The sequence below is a fragment of the Neofelis nebulosa genome, chromosome 17 (assembly GCF_028018385.1).
Source record: "Neofelis nebulosa isolate mNeoNeb1 chromosome 17, mNeoNeb1.pri, whole genome shotgun sequence".
Taxonomy (NCBI): Eukaryota; Metazoa; Chordata; class Mammalia; order Carnivora; family Felidae; genus Neofelis; species Neofelis nebulosa.
In genome coordinates this window covers 881227-902508 of record NC_080798.1, presented here as the reverse complement: position 1 = coordinate 902508, position 21282 = coordinate 881227, and the positions used below count along the sequence as shown (strand labels likewise).

Below are 21282 nucleotides of genomic sequence, written 5' to 3'. Positions count from 1 at the left end.
AAGAAAGGAAGGAAGGAAGGAAGGAAGGAAGGAAGGAAGGAAGGAAGGAAGGAAGGAAACAAAGAGTAGAATGCCAGGGGCTGGAGGCTATGGGAAACAGGGAGATGTTGGTCTGTTACAAACTGATCAAGTTCTGTGAATCTAACATGCACCGCGGTGATTATCACTAATAATGCTGTGTTGTACACTTGAATTCGCTAAGAGAATAGATCTTAAGGGTTCTTACACTCACAAAAAATATGTAAAGTGATGATATGAAATCAACTGTAGTAACCATTTCATAATATACATGAATATCAAGGTCATAACACTATACATTATAAATATAAATATATACAAAATTATTGGTCAATGATACTTCAATAAAGCTGGCAAACAAGAAAAAGAAAAAAGAAGTCTGAACACTATAAATAGAACCGGGATGGTCTTGAAAGACAGTCCATGGTCCATGTAAATAATGGTCATGATAATGCCTGCAATTCCAGCACAGGCAAGCACAATGAAATCTCAGATTAAATAAGCAAACAAAACCAAGGACACAGAAGAGCCATGGACCTAGAGAGATGAACTGGCCAGGGAGAGGACAAACAAGATGCCATCCATTAGCCTTACTGCACAACTACTGAAATCAAATCCTTCTTGTAAAAGTTCAGTAGGGACAGTGCTGGGACTGTGGGGAGAGAAGAGGGCAGTGCAAAAACACAACCCTACCTAGGACAGCAACTATCCAGGAAATGGGGAAAGCCAGCTGTACCTATGGTCTATATGTTGAAAAGGACAGAGAAGACCCCGGGGGCAAGAGGGACAAGAAAAAAAAAAAAAGGGAAAAGAGGGTTATGGATGGTGAAGTGCAAAACCTAGTCCACATCACTGGGGAGGGTCTTACCCAGTGAGGATATAAGTGCAAAGGTCTCCAGCATCACATCGTGGTACAAGCGTTTCTGAGCCTCATCAAGGAGCTTCCACTCCTCCTGGGAGAAGTACACGGCGACATCCTCAAAGGCCACACCACCCTGTCAAGAACAGGACAGATGAAACCATGAACATTCTTTCTCTGAGAACCCACAATCCACCTCCTACACATCTACTCCACATCCATCCTCCTCCAGAACTCCCCACCCTAGAGGAGGTCCCGGGCCCCAGTGCCACTGACAGCGGTTCTCAGCAACAACACGCAGCAGTGCACATGTCAAGGAAGCTCTGGGACTGGCCCTCAGGGCCCCATCCCTCTTACCAAGCATTTCTCCTACATCTCACAGATCATACATACAAGATACGGCCACACAGGCTCATGCTTCACCCCAAGGTCCCCAATCCCAGGGCCGGAGGGCTCTCAGCTCATACTTACTCTTAATGTGTACATCATTCAGTAGACCCCTCTCACATCTACGGATCCCTCAAATGCACTCCCAAGCTCTACCATCTCCCTGCCCCGCACCACAGGCATCTCCCTGGACTCACCCACGTACTGGGCACACCGCATCCAGTGTGCGCTTGAAAGTTTCAAACATGATCTGGTATAACCCCTGTCCTTTGATGGGATCCCAATGACAAAGAAACCCCAAGTGCTGCTTTGAAGGCCTGCCCGTCTCTCTGCCTGGGATCTCTGCTTCAGTATTAGTCACCCAGAACCACAAGTGAATCTCATGACCCTCTTCTACTTCTGTGCTGCCCTTGCTGTCCCCATAGCAGCAGCAACCCTCCTTTCTCCACTTAACTTTCATTAGAAGTGCATCAAGGGGCACCTGAGTGGCTCAGTCTCTCTCTCTCTTTTTTTTTTTTTTCATTTTTTTTTAACGTTTATTTAGTTTTGAGACAGAGCATGAACGGGGGAGGGTCAGAGAGAGGGAGACACAGAATCTGAAACAGGCTCCAGGCTCTGAGCTGTCAGCACAGAGCCCGACGCGGGGCTCGAACTCACGGACCGCGAGATCATGACCTGAGCCGAAGTCGGCCGCTTAACCGACTGAGCCACCCAGGCGCCCCTGAGTGGCTCAGTCTCTTAAGCGTCCGACTTTTGATTTCAGCTCATATCTCACAGTCATGAGATTGACGCCCATATCGGGCTCTGCGCTGACATTTCAGAGCCTGCTTGCCATTCTCTCTCTCTGCCCCTGCCCTGCTTGTGCTCTCTCCCAAAATAAATAAACGGGGGGGAAGAAAAAGTGCATCAAAACCCCATTGGTCTCCATGCCAGGCACAGTGACCCTCACAAATGAACAGATTTGCCCCAGACCTTATCCACCAGGAAGACTAAAACACCACAGATGCCATAAAACCTCACCACAATTCTGGTGAATCGCACGGTAGCGAATAAACAGGCCTCACTGTCATCCTGACTCAACGACTAGTTCTGCCTCCGCAGCCGTCTCCCGTCCACTCCTCCCAGGGAAGTCTTGGACACCTGCCAGATCGTCCTCTCTCCCACACTGTTCCCGCTATCACACTTCTCCTTCAGCAGGCACCCTCTTCTTTCCAGCCCACCAACAGCACTGCCACCACGCTACATCTCACCCCTCCTATATGCGATCCGAAGCTCCACCTGGTCCACACAATAGCCAGAACTCTTGGATGTCTCCATCCTGGACCTCTCCCAGATTCCAGACCTGAGTGTCCAGTGGCCCATTTGACGCTTTCATTCAGTTCTCTGAAACTCCTCACACTCTTAACAGGGCCGAAAAACTTAAGACATTCACAGTGAAAATGAGCCCACCGCCAACGTCCCCATCCCAGTTGATGGAGCTTCCGTAGCTTCAGCTGCTAGGACCAAACCCTCCCCCCTCTGCTAGCCCAGACAGAACTCTCCCTGGCGCTAGAGTCCTCACATGAAGGGGCAACCCCTCCAGCCCGCCAGTGCCCCCGCCGCACACCCTCTGTTCCCCGAGGGCAGAGGGCGGACCCCCCCCCCCCCCGATTCCTCCCCCTCGGCGCCCCCTGCAGCCCGCTCCCGCAACCCCTCAGGCCGGCGCTCAGACACTGGGCCCCCGCCCACGAGCGCCTCCCGGGCCCGGACACCGGGACCGGGGCCGCAGGGACGCAAGCAGAAGCCCCGCGCTCGGGCCTGAGGGTCGGGGGTTGGGGCGGGGAGAGGAGGGTCCGGGGGCCGCGCGTTTACCTCAGCCCTGCGCGCGGCCGCCGCCATCGGACTCTGTGGGCGGAGCGGACACCCGGGCGGGCGGTGCCTGTCCCGGCCCCGGCGCGGGGCAGCACGGGCGGCGTCGCCGAGCCGTGAACCCCGGTCGGCGCGCCGCGTACGGCGCCTCCTCCCGCCCTTTCTCGGTCAGTCATCCACAGTCTCAACCCGGAGCTCCGGAATCCGTGTGAAAGAATGTGCCAAAAGGACCAGGATGACGGGCCCGGAAGTCCCGCCCCGAGACGACGCGCACGCACGGAAATGGCCCCTCATTGGCTCCTGACTGCGGCCGCCCAGCGCAGGATCTTCTGGGAAATGTAGTAGTAGCACAGGGTCCGCAGTGTCTACCAGCAGGTGGGCCACGCGGCACGCAGGCAAGGCTAGTGACGCTTCAGAGTCAGTGGGGAGAAGGGGTTTTTGCTCATTGTTAAACGTGGCTTAGAGACATTATTTCGACTCTATAAAGCTCAGCCTGTTCCCTGAGGATAAAAATATTATTTTAAACGGGCTCCATGCCCAACGTGGGGCTTGAACTCACGACCCTGGGATCGAGAGTGGGATGCTCTACCAAATGAGCCATCCAGGTGCCAGAGATGCCATTTGGATTGAGGATTTGGGCGCATCTCAAATAATATTAATTTTAGGAGCGCCCGGCTGAGCTTCTGGCTGGCTCAGTGGATTAAGCGGCCCACTCTTGATTTCAGCTCAGGTCATGGTCTCAGGGTGGTGAAATCGAGCCCCACTCCTGGGTCCGCAGTATGTATGGAGCCTACTTGAGATTCTCCCTCTGCCCCTCCCTGGCTCGCTCACATGTGCTCACTTGCTCTCAATAAAGAAGCAAATTTTTATTTTTTTTATTAAATTTTTTTTTTTTCCAACGCTTTTTATTTATTTTTGGTACAGAGAGAGACAGAGCATGAACGGGGGAGGGGCAGAGAGAGAGGGAGACACAGAATCGGAAACAGGCTCCAGGCTCCGAGCCATCAGCCCAGAGCCTGACGCGGGGCTCGAACTCACGGACCGCGAGATCGTGACCTGGCTGAAGTCGGACGCTTAACCGACTGCGCCACCCAGGCGCCCCAAAGAAGCAAATTTTTAAAATGGCATCTGATTCCATACATCATTAAAACATAAAAGAGTTCACACATAGCTGGAAACATTACGGTATTGTTCCTCAAATGTATATGGCCTGAAGCATTACTCAGTTTTGTGTGTGTGTTTGTCAGGAAGAAGAAAAAAGACTCCACACAGGGCCATCACAGAAAAGCAAGAAAAGGCATATTACACCACCCTGACACAGGTGGACAAAGAGGAATTGTTTCTGGCTCCCACAGAAAACTTCTCCCTTACTTGTATCATAAGTGATTTTGAGAAGTGGAAGCAAAAATCAACAGAAGTGGAAGTAAAATTGTAAAAGCTCTATACTAAACCCTCTATATTTTGTAAAAGCTAATTTATAATTGTGTAGCCTTACTTTTTAAAAAAAATTTTTAAGTAATCTGTACACCCAAGGTGGGGCTGGAACCACAGCCTCGTGAGATCAAGAGTCACATGCTCCACTGACTGAGCCAGCCAGGGCAGGTGTAGCCTTTTTAGAATTGTGACAATTGTGTCCCCTAACTGTATCTTTTTGGATGTCCAGCTTATTTATTTTTTTGGTGAGAAGAACACATTAAATGACAATTGTGGTAGCCTACTAGGACTGTCATAACAAAACAGTATGGACTGAAGCAGCTTGAACAGAAATTTATTTTCTCACCGCTCTGGATGCTGGAAGTTGAAGATGAAGGTTTCTCCTAAGGCCTCTCTCCTTGGCTTGTGGATGGCCATCTTGCTGTGCCCTCACAGGGCCTTTTCCTCTCTGTGACCATACTCCTGGTGTCTATTCTTATAAAGAAATCAGTCCTAATGAAGTAGTGCCCCATCCTTATGATGTCATTTAACCTTAATTGCCTCTATGAATGCTCTTTCTCCAAATACACATTCTGGCTTAGGATTTCAAATATTAATATTACATTAATAAACGTTTTAGTGGGGCGCCTGGGTGGCGCAGTCGGTTAAGCGTCCGACTTCAGCCAGGTCACGATCTCGCGGTCCGTGAGTTCGAGCCCCACGTCAGGCTCTGGGCTGATGGCTCGGAGCCTGGAGCCTGGAGCCTGCTTCCGATTCTGTATCTCCCTCTCTCTCTGCCCCTCCCCCGTTCATGCTCTGTCTCTCTCTGTCCCCCCCCCAAAAAAAAAAAAAGTTGAAAAAAAAATAAACGTTTTAGTGGTAATGAAAGGTAAATGGCTTACTAACGATATGTAATAAAGAGAAAAAGAGCAACTTTTTGAAAGTATCATCCAGGTGCCAATGGCTCACAATAATTACCAAAATTGACTTTTATAAAAACAATTTCCAAAGCTTCATACTAAGTACTTTAAATGCACTTATAAGAACTATTTAAAACAAAAACCTTTCAGGGGCGCCTGGGTGGCGCAGTCGGTTAAGCGTCCGACTTCAGCCAGGTCACGATCTCGCGGTCCGTGAGTTCGAGCCCCGCGTCGGGCTCTGGGCCGATGGCTCGGAGCCTGGAGCCTGTTTCCGATTCTGTGTCTCCCTCTCTCTCTGCCCCTCCCCCGTTCATGCTCTGTCTCTCTCTGTCCCAAAAATAAATAAAAAATGTTGAAAAAAAAAATTTAAAAAAAAAAAAAATAAAAAAAAAAAAATAAAACAAAAACCTTTCAATTAAAACAAATATTAAAAGGTGCTAAAATGTAAAGTTTAATACATTTATTTGGATACTTAAAATGTTATCATTAACAATACTATTGATCCCATCTGATTAATCCCTCACAAACCCATTATTTCCCTTACCCAAAGTTCTAATCATTCTTACAGTTCAGGTGTCCTCTGATACCTCGTAGAAAAAGCCTCACCCACTTTCTATGCTGCTTTTCTCACCACAGTCCCCATCATACATTGTACTAAACACCCATTGATCTTCCTTCAGTCTTTTGAATTCCATGTGCCTTTCCATCTCAGAGTATTCCCAGGTCTTTTTTTCTCCAATTGAAACACCCCCTCCCTTGCCACTATGCTTTGTTAATTAGAATCTTTTAAATGTCAGCATAAATTTCTAATCAGAAGTGGTTTTATACTCTCAACTCCTATATTCTGAACATTCCCACTGTTAGATCATAAAATTACCTGAGCTTCTAGTGAACTACATCATACAATTTTAGAAAATTACTTTTGAATGAGTGGCATTCATGTTTTCCACAATATAAGCAATATAGAACAGAGTTATGATCTTTGTTATTCACCTTTGAGTCAAAGTTTCTCAGATTAAATGACATAAAATCTGAGCCTACAAACATGTAAAGTTTATTTAAAGAAATGGTGAGATGTCCTAGAGAGAACTTAGAGCCCAGAAACTACACTTGGAACATATGTTTTTTTTGCTGAGCCGGCAAAGTATAACTGAGAGACCTGGGTTTCACTACCAATGAGCACAAAGGGATGAATGTCAGGGAGCCTGAAGAAATCAGTGTAGAGCTATTCATCAGACCATGGTGGAGGTTCATATTCCGAAAGATAAAAGAGAACGAAAGGTGACAAACGTATTCACCAGTATAAGAATGCTGCTTACGAGAAAGTCTAGGGGAAAGGCGGTTCCTGTGACTGTATTGGATTCTCCACTTGTGTCTGCGCCAAAGTCCCTTGGAGCCACTTGGTAGACCATGAAGTGAGAACATACAATGTGAATGACGAACAACATGAATTCATGTACTGGGACTATATATCTTTCTGGAATGCCTGCATAACAGTTTCCATGAATTATTATTTTTTTTTGGAGTTGTTTTTCCTTTTTATTGCTCCCGTCTATTCATGGCAAAAGAAAGGAATTTAGCAGGAGTTACAGGGCCCACCAGAGGAAAGAGCAGAGTCCAAGGCACTTTGGAGACATCATTCTTAGCTCCACCCACCTCAGAATCCTGGGGCAAAGTGTAATGGCCTAGAATTCACTTGAGAGAATGTAGTGCTGAGACAGATCCTTCTGCCCCTCTGTGAAAATAAAGGACAAGTTTATGTCCAACGTCACCTAGAAAATATTTCCTTCCAAAGCCACCACTGTCTGAAGGTACTCTTTAGAGAGAAGCTGTAAGGAGTTGGCAAAGACAAGTTGTTTAAATCTCTTAAAATAACTATGTTGGGGGTGCCTGGCTGACTCAGTTAGAAGATCAGGTAACTCTTGATCTTTGGGTTGTGAATTTGAGTTCCATGTTGGGTGTAGAGATTACTTAAATAAAAACTTAAAATAACTTTGTTGGACACCTTAAAACAATTATACTTCACTCTTCCATCCAGTACATTTCCTGCTTCTACCATTTCTCACTCACACCCTTTACAACTCAACTTTTTAAGAGTGTTTTTTGGGGCACCTGGGTGGCTCAGTCGGTTAAGCATCAGACTTTGGCTCAGGTCATGATCTCACAGCTCATGAGTTGGAGCCCGAGGTTGGGCTGTGTGCTGACAGCTCAGAGCCTGAAGCCTGCTTCAGATTCTGTGTCTCTCCCTCTCTCTCTGCCTCTCTCCTGCTCATGCTCTGTCTCTCTCTGTCTCTCAAAAATAAATAAAAGAATTAAAAAGTTAAAAAAATTTAAAAAAACTATTTGAGAGAAACAGCCAGCCTATAACATATCTAAAATGCCTGGAAAACACCAGGTAAAAACAACAGGCAAGACAAGGTCTAATCATTGAGAGAAGACAGCTAAGATGGAAGATGTGTTTTCTGGGATGTGTTTTTGGTCAACCCAAGTGTTTCACCTAAAAATATATTACTTTAAATTTCTGTTATTTGTGCATCATTGCAGCCTGCTAGAAGATGAAAATAAAGAAGTAGGAAAGATTTCACATTCTTAAAAATGAACAGGGACAAGGTAGGTATACTTTTATTCACTGCTTCAATAGGTACATGTTAAGCATGCAATGTGTGTCACACCTTATTCTTGTATATGAGAAGTAAGAGGAAGAAAATGTCTGGCAAAGAACCTGCCTCTATTAAGCCAATGTTACCATCAGGAAAGATAAACTTCAAACAAAACAAATAGCTAAAATATGCAATATATTTTCAGATGAGAAGGGCACAGTCAGGGATTCCACAGACAGAGGAAATTCTGTCTCTAGACTGGCTTCAGACTAGCGCTGAACATCCACTATTCCCTGGATCTCCAGTTTAGATCTAAGATCTAAGATCTTAGACTTTCCAGCCTCCACATTTTTGTGAACCAGTTCCTTTAAAATCTCTCTCCTTTCTCTCTCGTGTCTCCATTAAGCCAATATTACCGAGGAAAAAACGAATATGACGTTTCTCTCTCTTCTCTCTCTCTCTCTCTCTCTCTCTCTCTCTCTCTCTCTCTCTCTCTCTCTCGGTTCTGTTGCTCTGGAGAGCCTGATGAATGAATAGTCTTTGAAAACTTTCTGTGATCAGTTACAAAACTGCACACCCCGTGTACTTTATTACTGGTCCTGGGGAGCTGGGTGCACATTATTTCATCTGTATTTTATGTCTATAGCAAATTTCTGGGATCAGCACAAAGAAAGTGTTACTGAACCCAAGTTTGGCTGGCAGTCGCCTGAAAGATCATTACTCAAGAGACCAGTTTTAATTGGAAAGGAATTTGAGCTTTATATACAAGGGTAGCAACCTGGGGAGAAGAGGAGTCTTGTTCAAACGCCAACTCTGAGGTTTCTACCTGGCCCAGGGGTTGGTAAAGGGGTTTAGGACAGCTATTCAGCAAAGGGAGTGCCGTGACCTGCAACATTTCTTGGTCACGGGCAAACTTGATGGTGCCAGTTATAGATGTTGTCTCGGTGCTTGGTAGTTGTGCGGCGGGGTCCTGGTTATGTGCTGTGCAGGAGGACTCTGTTCTTTCTGCAAAGGAGGGCAAGGTCTACAGATACAAAAAGGGAGGTGAGGAAAAACATTTCTGTGACCTAAAAAAAAAAAAAGTTTTTCTACAAAAAAAAGAGAAAAGAAAAGAAAAGAAAATTGCTAGGCTAATCAGAAAGCCGAGGTGGCTTCAAACAGATCTGCTGGCCTCTGTGGCCTGGGAAAGTTCTAGTTCCTCACACCTCAAGACAGGTGGCCTGCAAATCTCAAAGAGAGTATAAATGAGCTGTTATAGATCAAGGACCTCAGGTCAGCAAGTAAGGAGCGTGTCAACTAGAAGCAAGTTAACCTTTAAAACCAGCCGGAGTGCTGTCACAAGTGTGTTCTCACTTAGAATAAACACCTCATTGGATAAGAGAAAGAACAAGTGAAAGATCACTGAGTGCAGAGGCCAGGAATCACAAAGGTGTATGATGGTGTCAAGGCCCAAGTGTTTCTTTGGCACTTATATGGCCCCTGGATATCAACACCTGCTCCAGATCTGCAAGGATTTCTACTGCCCCACTCATCCTCTGAGCAGTGACAACTTGGTCTGATCTGACCTCTAGAATTTAAGCCACAGAGCTGTGAGGTGGGGAGTCTCCTGTTACTTCTCCTAAAAATCAGATGTGCCAATTTAGTCCCTAAGTGTCCTTCTACAGAAACTATGTGATAAAAGACAGGACACAGGCTTGATTTTTTTCACAAATGACTATAGTTCTTAGTAGGTAACCACAACTGGTCCAGGACTCAAAGATCTTTTGTGATCTCTTTATGTACCCAAATCTTGTGGTTCTGACTCCCACTTACATGTTACATCTGATTATTATTTAAATTCATTTCATACTTTTTCTTTATTACAATTCCTCTATAATTTTCTATTATTTGTATTTATTGATTAATTTCACGCGCACGTGCGCGCACACACACACTTTGTTTGTTCTAGTTTATTACTGTTTTCCTTACTATTTTTTCAATATGTATACAACCTTTTTGTTTAGAAAATTTTGAGATTTATGTGCATACACATACAATACCTAGTATTTCCTCTTTCTCCTACTTGACGCCCTATCTCCTATAACGCAAGAGTTAAGTTCTGTCATCAGTTGTTGTGCATCCCTCCAGAAATACTTATTTGTTAGCATATATTCGCGGTAACTAACCTGTAGTTTACCAAACATCTGATGGTCCCTGAAGTCTAATTCCAATTAATAATTTACTGTTATTTAATAACTTATGGACTATTAATGTAAACAAGTAAAATATTATTATGGATTTGAAGTAAGTGATGCTGTGATGAATCCTAATTTGAATTCTCTGGGAGAATCTCAAATTTGGATGGTTTAGGTGTCGTTAACTTAATGTAGCTAATAAAACTGTTTGTTTTTTTTTTTAACATAAACGTGAACAGATACTTCACCAAAGAAGACAGATGGATGGCAAGCGAGCATATGAAAAGATGCTCAACATCATTTTATTATTAGAAATTGCAAAATAAAACAATGAGATATAACTAAATATCTAATAGAAATGGCCAAAATCCAGAACACTGATGACAACAAATGCTCACAAGAATACAGAGCAATAGCAACTCTCATTCATTACTGGTAGGGATGCAAACTGGTACAGCCACTTTGGAAGATGGTTTGGTGGTTTCTTACAGAACTAATCACACTCTTATCATACAATCTGGCATTGTGCCCCTTGGTATTTACCCAAAGCAGTTGAAGATGTATGTCCACATAAAAACCTGAAGATAGACATTTTTAGCTGTTTTATCCATAACTGTCCAAAATAGGAAGCAACCAAGGTGTCCTTCAATAGGTGAATGGATAAATTATGTCCTATCCAGACAATGGGATATTATTCAGAACTAAAAAGAAGTTATCAAGGGGCACCTGGATGGCTCAGTTGGATAACATCAGATTTTTGACTTCGGCTCAGGTCATGATCTCGTGGTTCGTGAGATTAGGCCCCACATCGGGCTCTGTGCTGACAGTGCGGAGTCTACTTGGGATTCTCCCTCCATCTCTCTCTGCCCCTCCCTTGCTCATGCACATGTGCTCTCTTGCACTCTCTCTCAAAATAAATATTTTTTTAAAATTATTTAAAAAAAGAAGTTATTGGGGCGCCTGGGTGGTGCAGTCGGTTAAGCGTCCGACTTCAGCCAGGTCACGATCTCACGGTCCGTGAGTTCGAGCCCCGCGTCAGGCTCTGGGCTGGTGGCTCAGAGCCTGGAGCCTGTTTCGGATTCTGTGTCTCCCTCTCTCTCTGCCCCTCCTCCGTTCATGCTCTGTCTCTCTCTGTCCCAAAAATAAATTAAAAAAAAAAAAAAAAGAAGTTATCAAGTCATGAAAAGGCATATTACTAAGTGGAAGAAACCAATCTGAAAAGGGTACATACTGTAGGATTGCAAGTATATGACATTCTGGAAAAGGTCAAACTATGGAGATAGTAAAAATCCACAGAATGCACAACACTAAGTGTGAACCCTAATGTTAACTGTGGACTTTGAGTGAAAATGATGTGTCAGCGCAGATTCATAGATTGTAAACAAACATATCACTCTGACGTAGGATGTTGATAGCAGGAAGTGTGTGCTTTTGTGGGGGAAGGCGTATACGGGATACCTCTGTAGCTTCCACTAATTTTGCTGTGAACTTAAAACTGCCCTAAAATCATAAAGTCTAATTTAAAAAATAATAATCTGGGGCGCCTGGGTGGCTCAGTCGGTTAAGCGTCCGACTTCAGCTCAGGTCACGATCTCACAGTCCGGGAGTTCGAGCCCCGTGTTGGGCTCTGGGCTGATGGCTCAGAGCCTGGAGCCTGCTTCAGATTCTGTGTCTCCCTCTCTCTCTGCCCCTCCCCTGTTCATGCTCTGTCTCTCTCTGTCTCAAAAATAAATAAAACGTTAAAAAAAAATTTTTTTAAATAATAATCTGGATTTGATGGCCTGCTTAACAAGTAAAAAACTGATCATAAATACAAAATAACAGCTAACTTAGTGGGGTCTTCTCCAGTGTGCAAGCTCTACCCACATGGCTGACCTTACTCCTTTCACTGACCTCTCCTCCCAATGTAGAAAGCATATAAATTATTGATTCTTGCTTAGGGAAAATGATGAGAAACAGTAACAGAAAGAGACTTCAATGTAATACTCTCAAAATTGAAGGCTAAATAATGCAATATAAGGATGAATGGTGCCCTAGAAAATAATGATTTTAGCAAATAGAGGAAAAATATTTTTATCTCTATTTAATTATTGAAATAATGACATTTTAACAATAACTTTAAATTTTCAGACATCGGGGTGCCTGGGTGGCTCAGTCGGTTAAGCGGCCGACTTCAGCTCAGGTCACGATCTCACGGTCCGTGAGTTCGAGCCCCGCGTCAGGCTCTGGGCTGATGGCTCGGAGCCTGGAGCCTGCTTCCGATTCTGTGTCTCCCTCTCTCTCTGCCCCTCCCCCGTTCATGCTCTGTCTCTCTCTGTCTCTCTCTGTCTCTCTCTGTCTCAAAAATAAATAAAACGTTAAAAAAAAAATTTCAGACATCTACAAAAGGGAAAGGTTAATAAAATGAACCATGTGAACCCATAACAGTTTCACGGAACCTACCCACTGCCAAACTCATTTCGCTTATAAACCCACCCAACTTCCCTCCAAAGCCAATTCATGTTAAGGATAATTTAAGAAGCCATATAATTGTGCCTCTAAACACTTACGTGAATATTTATAAAAGAATGTTTTTTATAAAAGAATATTTCATTTAACATAAAGTATTTTTATTACATGTAAATTAAATAATAGTTGCTTAAAATCATCAATTACCAAGTCAGTATTCAATTGTGATGTGTTGATTAAATATTTAGAGTTGTTTGTTGGAATCAGCACTCAAATATTTTTCTGACCATTCTATCATATTTATATGTTCTCTAGATTTTATTATATTCTACAGATATCCTATCCCTTTTATCTTAACATATTACATTTTATGAAAGGGTTCATATACCTTATAGAATTTCACATATATTAATTTGGCTTACTGCTTACTCACAATGTATTTTAATATAATCTTCGATGCCCCATTGTTCCTTTAAACAGTCACTTAAAATCAATGGGTGGGATCAAAATTAGATTTGGTACTTGGGTAGAATTATTCATATGGGGCCACTGCCATTGCTACTTTTCTCTATATGACATTCCAAAAAACATACTATCTCCTTATCTCTATTTTCATCAAGTCAGTATCAATATATTCAGTAAGTTCTTACTTAGGAGCCAATCAGCTCCTAATGACACTCAAGAGAAACAAACAAACAAAATTTTTCTTCCATTCTTAGAAAAATACAGCTACCTGCACAAAATATTATGACACCTTCTTCCTCTTCTTTTTCACCTAACAGTATGTTCCAGAGCTGTAGCAGTTGGGAGAACTTCCTCCAAAGCTAATGCTCCATCTTGGTATCTGTCATGATTTACTCAATCTTCCATTGACAGACATCAAATTAGTTTCAATCTTTGGTAGTATTAAAAAACCCTCTAGGGGCGCCTGGGTGGCGCAGTCGGTTAAGCGTCCGACTTCAGCCAGGTCACGATCTCGCGGTCCGTGAGTTCGAGCCCCGCGTCGGGCTCTGGGCTGATGGCTCAGAGCCTGGAGCCTGTTTCCGATTCTGTGTCTCCCTCTCTCTCTGCCCCTCCCCCGTTCATGCTCTGTCTCTCTCTGTCCCCAAAATAAATAAAAAACGTTGAAAAAAAAATTTTTTAAAAAAAAAAATAAATAAATAAAAATAAAAAACCCTCCAAAAATTAAATTTGTATGTGTGAAAGACCTGATGTTAATGTTTATGTTATATTGAGTTGGAAAAGTCAGTTACGTGAAAAATGACTTCTGAGTGTAAAGATAATAAGCCTTATTTATTTATCAAACTCACAACCCTGAGATCAAGAGTCACATGCTCCACCAACTTCCAGGTGCCCCAATCCAATTTTATTTTAAAGTTTACATATTTCTCTGATTCAAGGAAAATCAAACCGCCCAAGTCCTCTAAATTGGTAAAATGGTTTCTATTAAAATTTGGAGGGGCGCCTGGGTGGCGCAGTCGGTTAAGCGTCCGACTTCAGCCAGGTCACGATCTCGCGGTCCGTGAGTTCGAGCCCCGCGTCAGGCTCTGGGCTGATGGCTCGGAGCCTGGAGCCTGTTTCCGATTCTGTGTCTCCCTCTCTCTCTCTGCCCCTCCCCCGTTCATGCTCTGTCTCTCTCTGTCCCAAAAATAAATAAAAAACGTTGAAAAAAAAAAAATAATAAAATTTGGATATTATCTTCCTCAACCATACTGAATGTGGGATCCTTATATTATCTTTATAATTTTACTTTTCTCACAGCACAGGTGTTATTGACAGACTTGAATTTCAACCAACTTATCTTTAAACTCAATAAAGCTTCCGTCTAATGAGATTTCTCAGCCAATGACAGCTTTTGGAAGGAAATGTTTTCTGGAATGATGTTGGATATTACCTTGTCTTTATTTTCACACAAGGGGCAGGTTTTTCTCAGCATTGCCTGCTTTCTGAGTGGCTTTCAGAACCTTAAGCTTTGCCATAATACTTTGCAGTGGATGGAGCTTAGAATGATGTCTCCAAAGTGTCACTGGTTTCTTCTCCTGCAGCCTGCATCTGCATTAAGTAACTTTACTGCTATGAAAGTAAATGGCCCCAAAATAAATAAAAACTACTAAAAAAATATATAGTAGTATTCATTGGAAATTCTAGAAACATCACCTCACTGCATGTATGCATGTTGCCATCCACTGACATTGTGTGCTCTGGCCTCATCTACCAAGTGGCTCCATGTCCTTGTCCTGATCGGGTACAAGCAACAAGCCCACCATGTTCACAGCCACGGCCTTTCCCCCAGACCTTCCTGTGAAACCAAAGCCCCAAACTCTATTCTCATCTCAGTGAGACAAGAGCCATGTCTCATCCTAATGAATATGTCAGTCGCCTTTTACTTTCTTCTACTTCATCTTTTTGAATAACCCTGATTATGAACCTACAACATAGTCTGATGAACACCTCTACACTGGTCTCCTCAGCCTCCCCAACATTCATCCCTTCATGCTTTCTGACAGTGACATGTGGGTGTCTCAGTCCTGCTTTACTTGCTGGGCAAGAAAAACAAATGTTCCAAGTATAGTCTCTAGGCTTTAAGTTCCCTCTAGAACATCTCATTATTTATCTAATCAACTTTATATATTTGTAAGCTCACATTTCATGTCATTTAGTCTTCCAGGATATTTTTATTCAAAATTCAGTAACAGTGATAGTAAGTCTGCTTCATCTTGCTTATAGTGTAGACAACTATAAGCTACATCTTCAAAGGTCACACTGCCCTGCATGATGACAGATAAAACTACATTCTACTTCTGAGAAGCCACAATCCTTTCCTCCGCACATCTCCCTATGACCATCCATCTCCCAAGCTTCCCAACTTAGAGGAGAAATCAGGCCCTGGTACCACTGGTGTTATTGTCTCCTCATGGTCCCATTGGCCACTGGGTTCAACCACCAGCAATAAAAGACAGGCAGAAAAATATATATCTGAGTTGTGGGCCTGGCACACAGGGATCCACAACCTCCTGACAAGCAATTCCCCTGGTATGGTCATTGTCATGTAATTAGCAATGCAGGGCCCTGGGATCATCTGACATGTTCCCTCTCCAAACCCACATCTTTCTTTAGGCTGCACATCCCTTAGTGCCCGTAACCCACAGTCAAATTACTGTGGCTGCCACCGCCTCACTGTCCCACTCCAAAGACAGCTCCCTGACCTGCCCAGAAGTTACCTATATTTAAACTGCTTCCTCCTCACTCCACCCTCAGATTATGGTGATGGCTGAACACATAACACCTAAGACTGGACAGATGTGACTGACAGCAGTTTATCACAAATTCACTCCTCTGAGAACAGGATACTACTCACCATAAAGGCCCACATGTGGGCTGCATTCTGGAAAAAAGTGAGAAAATAGGGGCTGTGAGATGCTATCCTTGTAGGATGAAAAGGTTGGGAGCCCTCTGAGTCCCATAGGCTGTGACTGGCTTGTGTGAATAAGTCTGTGGGCCGGGAGGGGACTGAAACCTGCTACAAAGAGATGAGCAGGAACCGTGCCCTGTTCCCTTTATGAAAAGGGTTGTTAGGCTAGGAGATATTATCCCATGAAGCAATGTGGGAAGGAGAATTTGCACTCAGGCCATCTGAAAGCACTAGGTACCTCCCCACGTCAAGGAAGCATATCATACAGGGTTTGGGCCTTATGCCACAATTTGGCACACAGCACCCACAATTCAAGTGGCAAATTCAAACAGAATCCTGTAAGACCACTAACCTCATACGGTCCCAACAGCAGTATTATTCCAAATCATTTTATGGCTCTGATCATCCTGTGGCTCTGATCCTTGCCTGACTTAGACACACAGAACCATGGGCAGATCTCACATATCCATAGGCCCATCCTATTTCCTTGATGCACTTGCTATTACCTCAGCAAATAAAAATTTTCTCTGTCCCCCTAACCTTCAAGACCAACTCCATTGATTGCCCACCCCAGGCCTAGTGATTCTCACAGGTGACCCTATTTTCCCTGACCAGGCTGAATGAAACACATCAGGCCCCACCAAAGTCCTCACAAAATCTTGCTAAGTCTAAAAAGTGGCTGATAAATACCAGTTCTGGCCTGGGCGTCATCTTTTGTCCCCTACCTCTCGTCTCTGCATCCACTGCAAATCCACTCTTCCCTTGGAAGCTCTGGCCATCTACAGACTATTCTGTCTGATACACCAAACCTCATGTCTACGTACCTGCATCTGTGCAGCCCGAAACCATCACCCAGGTATCCAAGCAAGAGACCCAGTCCTGGCCCTCACCCTCCACACCTGGCCCCCAAATAGTTTTGCCACCACAACCTCAAGTTTGCCTAAATACGACCCACCGCTCAGTCCTCTTCGTCCCCACTGTAGTTTCCACATTTTGGATGTTTCTAACCTGAATCCCTCCCCAGATTTCCCGACCTGTAAGCTGTTCATTTGATGCCTCCAGTCACTGATTTTTGAAACACCTCAGACTCTTCACATGGTCAAAACAAAGCTCCTGATATCCTCGGTGAATACCAACTTGCTCATCTGAATGTGCCACCAGCTAGATCCCAAGACCTGACCTTTACTTCTCACCTGCTTGTATCCACCGACCTTTGTCCCACATTTTTCTTAGGCTCTTCTTTCCAGCTTATCTCCTAACTCAGGCCAAAGACCCAAGAGGCAGAGCATCCCATGATGGAAACCTCAAGCTATCACGACTGCCTGGAGGAAGAGCTCTTGCGGCCCAGACCAGTTGGAGCTTAACCCCTAACTCACGCCAGCACAGATGGATCATGGAGCGACCAAGAGTTACCTTTAACTCACTACAATGTTGAAAATCACGCCCAGAGGTGGAGGCTTAACTGCAAACAAAACACCCAATGTATGAAGAAGCATGTTCTGTCAACTGAACCTGCGTGCCCAATTCCTTGTATTTCCCCACCCCTACATGCTTACACGTCACTCCTTTTCCGCCCTAGGTCCTTTAAAATTCCCTATTTTTCGGAGAGCCAGTCTAACACCTTTGTTGTGACTGTGTTTCCATTCAGTTACAGCTGTTGCTCCAATAAAGTTTTGTCTGTATTTTTAAATCGTGGGTCCAGGTTCATTTCTACTCTCACTGGGTCCAAGGACTGGAGTTCAGTAACACATTGATGCAGCTTCCATTCCTACAGCTGCTAAGACCAAAATCGTTGAGGTCATCACTGATTAGCTCTTTCATTTTCTCACTGTCCACATCAGAAAGTCTAGTTGCCCCTTTTAAAAACACACAGGGGCACCTGGGTGGTCCAGTCGGTTAAGTGTCTGACTTCAGCTCAGGTCATAATCTCGCGGCTTGTGGGTTCGAGCCCCATGTCAGGCTCTGTGCTGACAGCTCAGAGCCTGGAGCTTACTTCAGATTCTGTGTGTGTGTCTCTCTCTCCGCCCCTCCCCCGCCTAGGCTCTGTCTCTCTCTGTCTCTCAAAAATAAATACAAAAAAAATATTTTTTTAATAAATAAATACAAAATAAAAAATAAATAAAGACACACAGGGCACTTGGGTGGCTCAGTCTGTTAAGTGACCAACTTTGGCTCACCAACCATGATCTCATGGTTCATGAATTCAAGCCCTGTATTGGGCTCTGTGCTGACAGCTCAGAGTCTGGAACCTGCTTCAGATTCTGTGTCTCCCTCTCTCTCTGCCCCTCTCCTGCTCATGCTCTGCCTCTCTCTCTCTTTCAAAAATAAAACATTAATAAAAAAAATTTTTTTAACACACAGCCAGAATACAACCATCTCCTAAGCAACAACCCTGGTCCATTACCCCTCACCTGGACTATAGCAGTAGCCACCACAATGATTGTCCTTCTTGCTCCCTCAAGCTCATAGTCTGTTTTCCACTCTGAAGCCAGATGACGTCTTCTAAGACCTTGGTAACATCACCTCCTTCCTGTGATCGAAACCCCTCGTTACTTCTAGAACACACACCCAGAAGCTCAGGCAGTCACTCTTGTCATGACACCTATCCACTTGCTATTTATTCCTACTTGAAAGAAACGGAGACCTGTGGTTTTGAACATTCCTGACTTTAGTTTTACCTCTAGGCACTTGCACATCTTGGTACCCAGTCCTGGGTTAACCTTCCACACCTGCTTAAAACGGTCGCCATTAAAGGGAACATCCACATATAACCCCTGACATGGACTTAGGACCTCAGCCAGCTGACCTCAGGCTGGCTTCTATTTTCTGTGCCTGAGTACTCAGTTTTGCCTTTTACCAGGTGTGACCTTGAACAAAGACTCAACCTCCCAGGGCCACAAGGTCTTCACAACCCCTCACCCCTCACCCCTTACGGAGATCGTGCCCCTCCTTTGGCCAAAACTTGGCGTCTAGTGTCTAGAGTCCTTGGCGTCTAGAGTCCTCACGTGAAAGGACAACCCTCCAGCCCGCCAGTCCCCCCGTGACTCCGCGGCACTTAGGTTCCCCGAGGGCAGAAGGAGGACCCCACACTCCCGAATCCTCCCCCTCAGGTCCCCCTGCAGCCCTGCACCAGCCGGCCCCTTCCTTGCAGCCCACTCCCACACCCCGTCACGCCAGCGCTCAGACACTGGGCCCCTGCCCACGAGCACCTCCCCGGGGCCGGACACTGGGGCCTGGGCTGCAGAGACCCGAGCAGGTGCCCCGCGCTCTGGCCAGGAGGGGCGGAGGCGGGGGGCCCGGGGGCCGCGCGTTTACCTCAGCCGGGTCTCTGGGCGCGGCCACCGCCATCGGACTGTGGGCGGAGTGAAGTGATGACAGCTGAGTGAACACGACGGTCACGGGCACAGAAGTCTCCAGGCCGGTCTCGCTGGCGACGAGGTCTCCGCCCCCAGACTCGCCTCCGTACGGCGGGACAAAGCCTCCTTTCTCGCCGCGGCCCGGCCCTCCGGAACGTCTCACAAGGCGAAGACACCTGCCGACAGCCAAAACGATGGCCACAGACTGGACACAGGAAGCCCCGCCCCAACCCTTTGTGCTCAAACGGAAACACCTCTTTTCTAAGCCTTCATTGGCTCAGCGATGCCGTCTTTAACGCTGGGCGTTCTGGGAAATTTAGTTCCCACAGATTCCCAAGGCCTAGGAAAGAGGGTTCTCCACCTGACTCCAGGAGAAAAGGCCAAGATTTACTGAGAGGGCCTCTGGGAAATGGAAGGCCCTTGTTCAAGGGTAGAGGTTCGGCGGTCCTTCTTTAAGAAGGCCATGTGCGGATATCTGGAGACTAATCACCCAGGTGTCCAAGCCATGAATTAGAATAACAAATCTTTACCAAGAGGCTATGGGCTGCGATGCAAATTTGCCCAACACTGAGGTGCCATTTCCTCCCATACTGTTCTCTTAGAGGCACACAGAGTTCGGGAATCGACAAAAATTGTAATGCTTGCAAAGCCCAAATCTATTATAAACCACTGCATAGTAGCTAGAAACCCCAAATTTAGAGAGTATTTTAAAAATAAGGTCTTTCTTATGGTACAAACCAAAGCAATATGTGATAGGCAGTCCCCAAGTTGGAGACTTGGGAGTGGGAAAAATTAATTGCAAGTATCACGTGAGACAAACGTACCTGAAAAAGGTAGCTCTTGGCAAGCTGCCAGTAGAATTCATTTGCTTTCCTCTGGGACAACACTAGGTGAGGTCCATGCCAACTAATCAGAGAGAAGGGGATATGGACCTTCTAAGGGCTCAGGCTACTACTACTTTTCTCCAATACATGGCAGAACAGATGCCAGCTTCCCGGAGGGGAACCTGCCAGGTAGTTGAGATGAAGTGGCTTTGGCCACAGAAACTGGCAGTGACATGAATCTGGAAAGAGCCCTGGGCTGGTTAGAAAGTGCAACATAGCCACATATGCTTCCCACATAAATGAAATTTATGGGGCATCTTCCTTTTATGGGGCATCTTCCCTTTATGGAGGTTCAGATGTATGAGATTCAAAGCAGACAGATGGATACTCACAGAGGCTTTGATCCATTTTTGTTATACTGAACAAGGAAATTTCACATTTCTTCCAAACTATGGTCTTTCTCTAGTGTGAACTCTCCATTGATAATTGAAGGTGAGGCTATCGCCAGAAGATGTCCTATATTCACTATACTGTAAGGATTTTCTTTAGTGTAGACACCCTGATTCTGAGCAAGTGTGTCGGTGTAGCTGAAGGCTGTCTTGCGTTCTTCCCAGTTTTAATGACTTTTTCTATCAACCCACACTTGATGGTTTTGTTTGCTCTCTCCCTAGTATAAGTGCCCTACTTGTAAAAATAGTCCAAGGTGGCCAGGAAGTCCTTCCTAACCTCCCCACGGGTAAAGGGCTTCCTTAACGCATGGAACTTGCATCTCTTCACACATGAGGCCCTTTCCATGTTTCTTCTGAAATTTTTCACCAAAATGCTGCTCCTGGTGACACTAAGGGTTTGCACTAAAATAAAATTGTTTGGTACATGCTGTTCTCTTGTAAACAGTTTCTGTCCATGATGCTTTCCCTGGTGCTTAGACAACTGTAAAATGTGTTTCAAGATAGGGATACACATATCACAAGGGTGGATCTTCTGGATGAAGGGACCTGCCTTGAAAATCCTGATCTGTGCTAC

General features: G+C 44.9%; 1 protein-coding gene and 1 long non-coding RNA gene across 2 annotated transcripts in view; both read right to left on the bottom strand.

Moving 5' to 3' along the window:
* Positions 1–21282, bottom strand: part of LOC131498964 (zinc finger protein 256-like) — a 259197-nt gene that overhangs the window by 10124 nt on the left and 227791 nt on the right. Inside the window, exon 2 of the mRNA XM_058706558.1 lies at positions 887–1013. Within this exon, the coding sequence (XP_058562541.1) occupies positions 887–1013 (127 nt within the window). The remainder of the gene's footprint in view (positions 1–886; positions 1014–21282) is intronic.
* Positions 8533–20056, bottom strand: LOC131499000 (uncharacterized). Its single transcript, XR_009255697.1, has 3 exons — positions 19395–20056; positions 18491–18609; positions 8533–9069 (listed from the first exon to the last, which is right to left on the bottom strand). It is a non-coding gene; the product is annotated as an uncharacterized LOC131499000 (long non-coding RNA).